This window comes from Vipera berus, assembly GCF_964194415.1.
Source record: "Vipera berus genome assembly, chromosome: 2".
Taxonomy (NCBI): domain Eukaryota; kingdom Metazoa; phylum Chordata; class Lepidosauria; order Squamata; family Viperidae; genus Vipera; species Vipera berus.
The window spans coordinates 8646750-8659786 of NC_138203.1; the positions used below are offsets into that span (position 1 = coordinate 8646750).

Sequence of the window (13037 nt, forward strand, 5' to 3'; positions counted from 1 at the left end):
TATATTTCTGGCTTCATGGACTGATGTGATTGGAGTATAGAGGGCGTTGAGGATTTCCAGATTTTAAAATACAGGCAGTCCTCGACGTACGACCACAATTGAACCCCAGATTTCTGTTGTTAAGCGAGACATTTGTCAAGCAGGTTTTGCCTCATTTTACGACTTTTCTTGCCACAGTGGTTAAGCGAATCATTGCAGTTTTCAAGTAACCCTGTCGTTAAGCGAATCGGGCTCCCCCCATTGACTTTGCTGGTCAGAAGGTCGCAAAAGGGGGATCACGTGACCTACCAGGATGCTGCAAACGGTCATAAGTATGAAAAACGGTCCTAAGTCACTTTTTCCAGTGGCCGTTGTAACTTCAAACGGTAAATAAACGAACTGTTGTACGTCGAGGACTACCCGTAACCGTTTGGGGTGTCTTTTAAATCTGGGGATGGAAGACTAGGACTTCATTGGAGAGGGGGGAAAAACCCACATCAAACCCGGGCAGCTGAGATGTGGTGGCAGGATTGCAGAAGACTGGCGTGGGCGGGCCTGAATGGTGTGTTCACACAGCTCAAGGGTAATGGGGTGGGGGTCGTCCTTGATGCCCGTTTTTTTCAGGTACCCACCCAAACCCTAGTTTCACCCCTGCGGCGGAGAGAAGTGCAGAGAAAGGCAGCTAAAATAGGGGACAACATTTTCCATATTAAAAAAGGATCATTTTTAATTATCCCTAACATGCTGTCAGTTTTTTTTTTTGCAGTGGGTGCACATGGTATCGACCCTTTCATTGAACTGTTTACCATTGGTTCCAGATTTCCTTCATCAGTCAGCTGTTAGCTCCGATCTTGAGTTTTTACAGGATCAGAGCTAATGGTTACAACAGCACTAGGAATAGAATAGAATAGAATAGAATAGAATAGAATAGAATAGAATAGAATAGAATAGAATAGAATAGAATAGAATAAAAATATGAAAGAGAATAGAATAATAGAATAGAATAGAATAGAATAGAATAGAATAGAATAGAATAGAATAGAATAGAATAGAATAGATGGAGTGGTGTGGAGTGGAGTGGAATGGAATGGAATAGAATAGAATAGAATAGAATAGAATAGAATAGAATAGAATAGAATAGAATAGAAAATATGAGAATAGAATAGAAAAGAAAATGTGGGATGGAATGCAATAGAATAGAATAGAATATAAAATCTGAAAGAATAGAAAAGAAAATCTGAAAGAATAGAAAATATGAAAGAATAGTATAGAATATAAAATCTGAAAGAATAGAAAATAAAAGAAAATCTGAAAGAATAGAATAGAAAAGAAAATATGAAAATAGAAAATAATATGAAAATAGAATAGAATAGGATAATAGAATAGGATAGAATAGAATAGAATAGAATAGAATAGAATAGAATAGAATAGAATAGAATAGAATAGAATAGAATAGAATAGAATAAACAGAGTTGGGAGGGACCTTGGAGGTCATCTAGTCCAACCCCTTGCTCAGGCAGGAAACCCTATACATTTCAGACAATTGGTTGTCCAGACGCTTCTTAAAAACCTCCAGCGTTGGAGGAATAGTTGTTAAGTTGAAGACTAACTTGTATTGTTTTTCATCACTCTGAACAATTTGTTATCATCAGCAAACTTGATTATACCACTAGTCACCTCCGAACCCAGGTGTTTCATAAATAAAGTCAGTCCTCAACTTACAACAGTTCATTTAGTGACCATTCGGAGTTACAACGGCACTGTTTTTCATACAACCCTTGCTGCGTCCCCGCGGTCTCGTGATCAAAATTCAGACGCTCGGCAACTGACTCAGAATTAACGCCGGTCCCAGTCCCCGGGTCAGGTGGTCCCCTTTTGCTACCTCTGACAAGCGAAGTCAACGGGGAAACGATATTCACTTAACAACGGTGTAACTAATTTTAACAACTGCAGCGATTCACTTAATGACTGTGGTATGAAGGTCGTCAAACAGGGCAGAACTCATTTGATAACTCTCTCGCTTAGTAACAGAAGTTTTGGGCTCAATCATGGCCGTAAGTTGAGGACTCCTTATCTTTTCCTTCCCTGAGCAAGACCCATTTCTCCTGTTTTACCACATGAGCCATTGGGGTTTCAGACAGATTGAAGAGAAAAAGATGTCAAGTGTGCTTCAATTTTAGGTAAATTATCCAGTGTAGATTAGTATTTTTTTTCAATCCTGGCAACCTGAAGTTGTGTGGACTTCAACTCCCAGAATTCCCCCGCCAGCAGAGCTGGCGGGGGAATTCTGGGAATTGAAGTCCAGAGTTTCAAGTTGCCGAGATTGAGAAACACTGGTGTAACCTATGCCCAGATATGGCCAGGGGAAGTAGTAATTGTTGAGTTGTCCCAACCCCTGCAGTGAAGGGAGAGTGGATTTTCCTACAGAGATCCTCTTTGCTATGCCTACGTGGATTAAGCCCTAATCCTACGGATCTTGTGGGTGTTATTAACGCTGCTTCTTCTTCTCTAAAAGTCAGATTTTGTTCCCCGGATTTGGTCTAGCGTTTTTACCTTGTGGAGGTTTTTTTGGGGGGGAGGGTTGGCTTTTTCACTGGCGGTTCTCCAAGCTTTTTGGAAAAATCTTGGATCAGCTTCCTGCTTTCCTCTTCCTTGTTCATGAAAGGGATTTATAGCATGAAGTCAACCCAGCCTGCCCTGGGGACCTTCCTGCCAGCAGTCCTGGCTTCAGGGAAGCCTTGTATTCAAGACACAAGGCACTTGGTGTTTACTTCATGTGTTTGTTAGATTTTTATCCCGCTTGGATTACTTTATAGGTACCTCAAGGCAGTGAACACATCCAACACGGCTCCCTCGTCCTATTTCCCCCCCCCCCAACAATATCCCTGTGAGGTGGATTGGGCCAAGAGAGAGGGTTGGCCCAAAGCTGCCCAGACAGCTTTCATGCCTAAGGTGGGACTAGAACTCACCATCTCCAGGTGAACGACCCTGCTGGTTTTCATGCCTAAGGTGGAACTAGAACCCACAGCCTCCTTGTTTGTAGGCCAAACGTTAACCACGACACCAAACTGGCTCTCTGGTATCGTAGGCCTCTGGCCTTATTATTAGCCTAGCGTGCTTTGATATGAAGACTTGGGCAAACTTGGGACTGTGAGGAACCATGGTGGTGTAGGGGTTAGAATGCGGTACTGCAGGCTAATTCTGCCGAATGCTAGCAGTTCGATCCTGACCGGCTCAAGGTTGACTCAGCCTTCCATCCCTCCGAGGTCGGTAAAATGACCCAGATTGTTGGGGGCAAGAGGATGATGATAATAATAATAATAATAGAATTGGAAGGGGCCTTGGAGCTCTTCCAGTACAGGTTTCTCCAACCTTTCTGGGCTCACGGCACGGAGGGGAAAGCAGCTTCCAAATTACTGTGTGCGTGCGTGCGTGCATGCACGCAATCAGGGCCACACCCACTGGTGCATTACTAGCGTCCATGTTCACGCATGCGTGAACGGCTGCGCATCCTTGCAACAGCTAGCACCCATTCGTGCATGCACAAATGGGCCACGCAAGCACACACGCGCTAGCATTCCCGTTCGCAGCCGCAAGCATGCGAAACAGGGCCATGGGCACTAGCGCGAGTGGGGGAGGAATGCGCCCCCATGTGTACGGGTCCTGGCCAGCAATTTCTGTGGCTCACTGGCCAAGAGCCTATAGGTTGGAGACCCCTCTTCTAGTCCAACCCCCTGCTCAGGCAGGAAACCCTACACCATTTCTGACAAATGGCTTCCCAGTCTCTTCTTAAAAACCTCCAGTGTTGAAGCATTCACTGCTTCTGGAGGCAGGTTGTTCCACTGGTTAATTGTTCCAACTGTCAGGAAGTTTCTCCTTAGTTCCAGGTTGCTTCTCTCCTTGGTTAGTTTCCATCCGTTGCTTCTTGTCCTGCCTTCAGGTGCTTTGGAGAACAGCTTGACTCCCTCTTCTTTGGGGCAGCCCCTGAGATATTGGAAGACTGCTATCATGTCCCCCCTCGTCCTTCTCTTCATTAAACTAGACATACCCAATTCCTGCAACCGTTCCTTACATGTTTTAGCCTCCACAGTCCCTGATCCTGTTTGTTGCTCTTCTCTGTACTAGTCTCAACATCTTTTTTACATCATGGTGACGAAAACTGGATGCAGTATTCCAAGTGTGGCCTTACCAAGGCCTTGTAAAGTGGTATTAACACTTCACTTGATCTTGATTCTATCCCTCTGTTAATGCAGCCTAGCACTGTGTTGGCTTTTTTGGCAGCTGCAACACACTGCTGGCTCATATTTAAATGATTGTCCACTAGGACTCCGAGATCCCTCTCACAGTCACTACTCTTGAGCAAGGTACCCCCTATACTATACCTGTACATTTGGTTTTTCTTGCCTAAACGTAGAACCGTACTTTTTTCACCATTGAATTTCATTTTGTTAGATAGCGCCCAGTGTTCAAGTCTGTCCAGATCCTCCTGGATCTTAAGTCCATCATCTGGAGTGTTGGCTGTTCCTGCCTGCTTGGTGTCGTCTGCAAATTTGATGAGTTTCCCATCTAATAAGCAGGCATATACATAGAATGAAGGCTAGTGCTAAGCTTGTAAGCCGCCCTGAGTCTTCGGAGAAGGGCGGGATATAAATGGGAATAAAAAAATAATTAAAAAAAATCTATCCCCTCGTCCACGACTCTCTAAACCGCTTAGAGAAGGGCTGTAAAGCACTGAAGTGGAATATAAGTCTAAGTGGTATTGCTATAACTCCGGCTTGCCTTGCTGGCAAGTGGTTTAGTCATGTTCTTTGGGATCTACCCAATATAAGACTGGAATACAAAGGGAGCTCCAGGGGAGAAATTGAGGCTGCACTGCCCAGCTGCCACCTACACAAAGAGGGGCGGGCGAGGGTTGTGCTGTCTATAAAATCCTGGCTCTGTATGGACAGTGAGCGATTTTGGGGCACTTAAAGGAGGGTTGTTGCTATTTCAGGTGTTTTGTTGGCCTCTCAGGACAATAAAATGGAACATCCCTGAATCAGGAAGTGCATGTTCTCTATCTGGCAGCTGTTCTCCAGTATGATCGAGGTCGCTCTCATCCTGGTCATGCTCTGGAAGGCTTTAAAATTTTGTCGCGCTCCCAGGCCTTAGTTGTGTTTTGTGCAGCAGGGAGTGTGGTTCATCCAGGCACGGGATTGTTGTTCTTTTCTCACATTTGGTTTGCTTTCTTTTTGTTGTGGGGTCCTTGGTGCTCTCTCTCTCTCTCTGTCTCTCTCAGCTTGATGCTTTTCTTTCATGAGCCCCACTAGGTGACATTGTCAGTATATCATTTCTTTGTATTCTTCTCTCAAACAGTTCTGGAGTTGCGCGGCAACTACATCTCTGTTGTGATTCAGGGTCAGCCTGTGGGTTCGGCAGTTGGGTCGGACGACTCAGAGGAGGAGGAGGGGGGTGTTGAAGACCTTGCTGAGGGGGTTGAAGATCTTGCTGATGAGAGCCCTCAGCCAGGCCCCTCCCACTTGGTCACCACGGAGACCCAGCTGTGTGAGCCTGACAGCATAGATGAAGATGACCCACAGCTGGCCCTGTTCAAGGACGCCCGACGCAGGAGGCAGTCAATTAGGAGTAAACAGAGGAAGGCAATGGGGCTCCTCGGAAGGAGGCAGAGAGAAGCCACGCCCTGAACTCTATATAAGGGGAATCTGTGGGAGGGCTGGTTTGCTGAAGGCAACCGCTTGGATAGTTCCTGTTTCTTAAAGCTCCTGTTTCTTGGTTTGTCTTGTTCCGTTTGTTTTTGTAGTAATAAATTTGGCAGGCGTAATTCCAGCCTCTTGCCTTCTTGTAAAAGGGGTTGTCCCTGCCTTTTCTGCAGGGCCGGTAGCAGGCTGGTACAGAACAATCTCAAACACATGCTTTCAGGAAGCAAGCCAGCAGCTGAAAGCTAATGTCTGTTTTTTATTTCTACCTTTGTAGAAGTTTTATTTTTTTTCTTCAAAGCCCAACTCCCAAGTGCTTGCAAATGGCTTTCTGCGAAGCTCAGACCTGCAAACTGTTTTCCCTTTAAAGTTTGAGCTCATGGCCATTTCTCCGCCCCCCTCCTTCAAATGGGCAAGGTGGCTGAACCTCAAGCCAAGTTCTTCTATCTTTTGGACTACATTCCCCTGTGAGAGAAATGAGCAGTTCCAAAATGTAATAGATCAATAAATAGATAAGTAGATGGATGACCGGGCGCAAGAGACCTGGGGGCAGTGTCTGGTTCAAAAGCACCGCAGGTTTATTTCATACTCCCTCTGCAAGAATCTGATTTAGTAACGGTCAGTGCGAATTGGCGTCGGGATAAGAGTCAGTAGAATTCAAGGTGGGCTGGACTTAGATCTCTTGTGAGCGCGAAGGGACGCGAGATTGATGACGCATTTGACCTCTTCCTTGGGCTTGGCCTGATCTTCTCCTACACGGATGGGTGGATGAATAGGTAGGTGCAACTAGAAGAGCTGAAGAGATAGCTATAGTTAGAAGAGAGAGGTAGATAGATAATAGGTGACCAAAAAGATAAAATATAAGTAGATAGATGATAGACAATGGACGGATGGATATAGAAGAGATGGTTTGGATAGACAGATGGAGATAGAACAGATAAAAATAGAAGAGAGAGTTTGGTAGATAGGTAGACAGTAGACAGGTAAATGAGATAAATTGAGAGGTAGGTAGGTAGAGATAGGCAGACGATAGATGGAGATATAGTTTGGATAGATAGAGAGAGGCAGAAGAGATAAATAGAAGAAATAAATAGGTAGATAGTAGACACGTAGATGAGATAAATAGGTATGCAGATAAGAGGATAAGATAGACAAAATGCCTGGATGAAGGCTTCCACTTTGACTTAGGAGCAGTGCCAGTGTTCTGCCTTCCCCTCAAGAAATTCCCACTCTTTACCTTTTGTTAGGTAACTCACCAAAGTTTCCCGACCTCCCAAGTGCCCAAGACCACCAGCAGCTGTGCAAAAGGGCCCGGCAACTTTCTCTGTGGGGAGGTGCTGCAGGCCCTGTCGTCCAGCGAACGAGAGTGTCTCGAATTCATCGTGGGCATGGGCTATTCTTACGAAGATGTCTTAAAAGCGATGAAGAGGAAGGGGCAGAGCGTAGACCAGGTAAGAGGAAGATCTCATCCATACATCTGGGAAAGGGAGCAAGCCACACCCGAGTCAACATTGGCTGTGGTTTTGAGTGCTCAAAGGTGACACCCCAGTTTGTTCCTGGTCATTTTGGCGTCACACCCCCCCACCCCGGTATTTGCAGGATTGTGTCTCGTGTTACAGCATAGAAAAGGCTGGCAGGGGGTCAAGAACTTATGGTGGGAGAATTGTACTTACCTACCTATTCGTCCAATTTAAATCCCACCCTTACTATTTTTATAAGTAATTCAAAGCGGCGAACATAGCTAATGTCTCCTATTTTCCCTACCATAACCACCTTGTGAGATGATCTGAGCTGAGACAGAGAGACTGGCTCAAGGTCATCCAGCTGGCTTTCGTGTCTACGGCAAGACTAGAACTCCCTGTCTCCTGGTGACTGGCCCAAAGTCATCCAGCCAGCTTTCATGCCTAAGGTGGAGCTAGAACTCACCGTCTCCCGTCATTTGGCCCAAAGTCACACAACCAGTTTTCATGGTTAAGGCAGGACTAGGAACATGCTGTCCCTTGGTGACTGCCCAGAAATTCTCCACCCAGCTTTCATGGCTAAGGCAGGATGAATTCACTGTGTCATTATCTTGACCATTAAACCAAATTGGCTTGGCCCCATTTTGTTGCCCACAAAACAAAAACAGAAAGGCAGGACAAGAAGCAAAGGATGGAAACTAATCAAGGAGAGAAGCAACCTGGAATTAAGGAGAAACTTCCCGACAGTGAGAACAATTAACCAGCGGGACAACCAGCCTCCAGAAATGTTGGGTGCTCCAACAGTGGAGGCTTTCAAGAAGAGATTGGACAACCATTTGTCTGAAACGGTATCGGGTTGCCTGCTTGAGCAGGGGGTTGGACTAGAAGACCTCTAAGGTCCCTTCTGTCTCTTGTTATTCTGCTAAATATTTTTGGAACTGGTCATGCCTGATGATTGCTTAGATCGAAAGGTGGATACTGCCCCGTGTTCATATTCTACAGGTAGTCCTCAACTTACGACAATTGAGCCCAACATTTCTGTTGTTAAGCAAGTCATTTCTTAAGTGAGTTTTACTCCATTTTACAAACAACTTTCTTGCCAAAGTTGTTAAGTGAATCACCGCAGCTGACAAGTTAGTAACCCGGTTGTTAAGTGACTCTGGCTTCCCCCTTGAGTTTGCTTGTGAAAAGGTCGCAAAAGGGGATCACGCGACCCCGGGGTACAAGCGTGCTCATCGAAAACATTGAACCGGTTGCCAAGCATCTGAATTCTAACCCCGTGACCCCGGGGATGCTATGCTGCAAAGGCCATAACTGAAAAAACAGTTATCACTCAACATTTTTCAGTGCTGTCGTAACTTCGAAAAGTCGCTAAACGAACTGCTGTAAGTCAAGGGCTACCTGTAGATAAGTGGGAATCGGAACCGGAAAAGCATTGGAAATAAAATTTGGGGAATAGCGCGAGCAAAACCCGTAAGCCTTTTTTTCCAAAACAGTTCAGAGTTAGGGGTAGAATCAGGCAAGAAGGATCCTGGTCAGTTCAGGCAACTCAACTCGAGAGATGACATTTGACTCACAGAACAAAATGTCCCAGCTTGTTTCTCTCTGGTTTCTCCGTGTAGATTCTGGAATACCTGGTTGTCCGGGGTCAACTTTGCGAGAAAGGTTTTGATCCGCTCCTGGTAGAAGCTGCTCTTGAAATGCGTCAGTGCTCAGAAGAGAAGGTGAGAATTCGCTTTTTATCAGCTTCTCAAATCTCTCTCTCTCTCTCTCTCTCTCTCTCTCTCTCTCTCTCTCTCTCTCTGGATCAGCTTAACACAAAGGTGCAGCTGTCACTCTAGCCACTGCTGGGTTTGTGGCTTGTTCTTTTGTGTGTGTGTGTGTGTTTTATTAAGTTGTATCATCAACACAAAGGTGCAGCTGTCACTCTAGCCACTGATGGGTTTATGGCTTGTTCTTTTGTGTGCATTTTCCTTTTTTTATTAAGTTGTATCATCGACACAAAGGTGCAGCTGTCACTGTAGCCACTGCTGGGTTTGTGGCTTGTTCTTTTGTGTGCGTTTTCCTTTTTTTTTTTTTTAAGTTGTGTCATCGACACAAAGGTGCAGCTGTCACTGTAGCCACTGCTGGGTTTGTGGCTTGTTCTTTTGTGTGCGTTTTCCTTTTTTTTTTATTAAGTTGTATCAGCCATAGCAATAGCGCTTCGACTTACCTACCGTTTCACAACGCTTCACAGCGCTCTCTAAGCGGTTTACAGAGTCAGCCTCTTGCCCGCCCCCCCCCCAAAAAAAAACACACCAATCTGGGTCTTTGCTTTACCGACCTCAGAAGGGCGGAAAGCTGAGTCGACCTGAATCAGGATGTAAAATACAAATTTTCCATCTTTTCGTTGTGTTTCATATAATCCAATGATAACCCCCAGTGTGTATTGTTGAGTTCAACCAGCAGTTCTTCTAGTCGAGCGTCCGTTTTCATTGTTCAAATGTGGACCAGTCCTATGCCCAAAGTCAGCTTGATTTAATCCGGTGAATCTTAGCACCCTCTGCCTTTGGGGGTGGGGTGGGGGGGCAAGTCTTTCCGCTGCCATGGATAGTTGCCCTAGGGTCCCCTGGGGAAAGAGAGCCGTTTTTGGAGGAGGAGGAGGAGAACAAAATGAAAACAGTGGAAGAGTGGGGAAAGAAAAAAGGGAAGGGAAAAGGGGGGAAAGATGGGAAAGAAAGAAAACATTGATTTCTGGCTCTATTTGGCGCAATAAAACGATAACATTGGAACCTCAGCTTTTTTACATTTAGAGGCTAACGTTTCAGACTTGTGGACTTCAACTCCCAGAATTCCCCAGCCAGCAAGTCTCCAAACTTGGGAACTTGTAAGACTTGGTGCCCCAGTGGTTAGAATGCAGTACTACAGGCGACTTCTGCTGACTCCCGGCTGCCAGCAGTTTGGCAGTTCGATCCTGACCCGGCTCAAGGTTGACTCATCAGCCTCCCATCCTTCCGAAGTCAGTCAAATGAGGAGCCAGATTGTTGGGGGAATAAGAGGCTGACTCTGTAAACCGCTTGCAGAGGGTATTTAAGTATTTAAGTCTAACTGATATTGCTAGTCCTATTGTGGACTTCAACTCCCAGAATGGCTGGCTGAGGAATTCTGGGAGTTGAAGTCCATAAGTCTTAGGGTTCCCCAAGCTTGGACACTCCTGATGTGAAGTCCCTCCAGACCATCTTTTTTCACTACTTTGGGCCTCCCAAAGCCAAAAGCTCAGTCACCCAAGATTCCCGTAAACTATCCTATTCCCTTTTTTCTTTTCTCAGGCCACCGAGATTCTCCAGCTCATGAGCAAATTCCAAGAAATGGGATTCAAACTGAAAGACATTAAAGAAGTTTTGCTATTACACAACAACGACCAAGACAATGCCCTGGAAGATTTAATGACCCGAGCAGAAGCGAGCTGAAAACACGAGCAGGGCAGCCTCGCTCGCTGCTTCTGGCCACCGGATCCTGCCCTCGCCAGCTGGGTCTCTCTCGTGCTGCGGGAAGGAGAATGCTATGAGGATCCTGGGTTCGAGATACTGTCGCAAAGAGCTGGTCCCTTGCCACGCCCTCACTCTGGTTCGCTGTGCCCGCCCACCCAAAAGAAGAGTCCAAACTGCTTTCTTCGATTAAAGTTTTAAGTGCCCTTCCCCACGTTTGTTTCTTTGGGTAGGCCAGAGACTCTGGACTGAGTTGTACAGACGGTGTCAGGCTAGTTGTTTTTTTTCTCCTCCCGATACCCCCCCACCTCCCCATTTGACACACATACACACACACCCTTCCCAGTCTCTTTGGACCGGACTCAAGAGAAGCATCAACCCGACTCTGACAAAGAACTATGCTTGAGTTCCTTACAACCGCCGTCATTTGTGTGCCTGCTCGTACCGCAACATTTGACTTCTTTAATCTGTCTTGGTAGAAGTGCAATGGAAGAGTCAGTTTTACTCAAGGTGGGGAGGGTCAAAAGGAGGAACTTAGTGCAACAGTGGTTCACTAACGGCCGCTTGCACGCCCCAGAGGAACATTACGGCTTTCTCAGGCGCGGCGGCCCTGGTTGCTCGTGAATTTCTGCCACCACCACCCCACCCCCCAAAAAACCAGATAATAAGCTGTGAAATCTTTTGCCCCTTGGCTTTTCTGTCTATCTGACCCAGGAGCTTTTGGATCTGTCCCGTCTGAGCTGGTCGAGATCCTATTTAAGCCACGTCCTGGAGAAATGAAGTGACTTGTCAGTTTTTAACATAACCGTGTGAAATTGGGGGTCTCTCTCAAGCACTTTCTTTATATTAATATTCACTGCGTTGGTTCAGGGTTTTTTTCCCCCCTCACACAGTTATAATTAATCTAGTTATAGGAATGAGACTTTGGGTTTTGATAGCAAAAAAGTATTGCATTGTACATGTTTAAAGATTTAAATTCATAAATATATATATATATATATATATATATAATAAGCAGTCTCGATCCTCGGAAGTAATTTGCTAAATATTTTGGCTCTGCAGAAAGATAACTAATAAAATCTTAAAATGTGTCTCGTCGTCTTCTCAGGCTTTAGGGGAGATGGCACTCATTTTTTCCTTTATGAAAATCCAGTTTTATGACTTCCCCATTAGCATTGTGTGAATAATAAGGGATTGCAAATATTGTTCAACAGTCAATCTCATGACGGCTGGCTGTCTCTTTCAAAGAACTGCCAAACTTTGCCCCTCTGGGTTTCGTTATTTGAGATTTAAAAAGAGAGCCACCTTCCATATCTACAGGTGTCCCTCGACTTAATGACTGTAATGGAGCCCTGAAAGTTGGGATGTGAAGCAGGGTCACCCTTGACAGGTCTGCTTTTCCAAGCTTTCCTGCAGTGGTCCTTAAGTGAAGCACTGCCATTGTTAAGCAAATCCACTCTCCACAAGAGGCATTTTTTTTTTACTGGATACTGAAAGTAAACATTGGGTTCAAGCAGAAACTCGTAAATTGTGGTTGCACGGTTGGTGGGAGGGGGTTGCCCATGCCTGTAAATGCAGTGCGGTTGCCAATAGCAATAGCACTTCAGATTTAATCTACCTCTCCACAGTGCTTCACAACACTCTGAATGGATTACAAAGTTAGCATCTGGCCCTCCCAACAATCCGGGTCCTCGTTTTACTGACCTGGGAAGGATGGAAGGCTGAGTCAACCTTGAGCCGGTCAGGATCCAACTGCTAGCGGTCGGCAGAATTAGCCTGCAATACGGCATTCTGACCTCTGTGCCACCCGGGCAGTCTGTCTGTTTCTATCTCCATCCATCCATCCATCCATCCATCCATCCATCCATCCATCCATCCATCCAATCTATCTATCTGTCTATCTATCTATCTATCTATCTATCTATCTATCTATCTATCTATCTATCTATCTATCTATCTATCTATCTATCTATCTATCATCTATCTATCTATCATCTATCTATCTATCTATCTATCTATCTATCTATCTATCTATCTATCTATCTATCTAATCATCAGCACTGAGACTTATATACCCCTTCACAGTGCTTTACAGCCCTCTCTGAGCAGTTTAGAGTCAGCTTGTTGTCCCCAACAATCCGGGTCCTCGTTTTACTGACCTGGGAAGGATGTAAGGCTGAGTCAACCTTAAGCCGGTCAGGATTGAACTGCTGTCAGTTGGCAGAATTATAGACTGCAATATTGCGTTCTAACCACTGTTGCCACCAAGGGCTCTACATCCATCCATCTCTCTCTCTCTCTCTCTCTCTCTCTCTCTCTCCCCGCAACAGCACTTATATACTGCTTCATAGGGCCTTTTACAGCCCTCTATAGAGTCAGCCTGTTGCCCCCAACAATCTGGGTCATTTTACCGACCTTGGAGGGATGAAAGGCTG

The 13037-nt window shown here is 45.5% G+C and overlaps 1 protein-coding gene across 4 annotated transcripts in view; it reads left to right on the top strand.

Moving 5' to 3' along the window:
• The window catches only part of UBAP1 (ubiquitin associated protein 1), a 33519-nt gene extending 21826 nt beyond the window's left edge, over window positions 1-11693 (top strand). For 3 of the 4 annotated variants that reach the window (XM_081319231.1, XM_081319233.1, XM_081319232.1), the window contains exons 5-7: window positions 6923-7126; window positions 8758-8859; window positions 10444-11693. In XM_081319231.1, the coding sequence (XP_081175357.1) occupies window positions 6923-7126; window positions 8758-8859; window positions 10444-10584 (447 nt within the window). In that variant the 3' untranslated portion in view covers window positions 10585-11693. The remainder of the gene's footprint in view (window positions 1-6922; window positions 7127-8757; window positions 8860-10443) is intronic. The other variant, XM_081319234.1, reaches the window with a different exon arrangement.
• Window positions 11694-13037: the final 1344 nt, after the last annotated feature.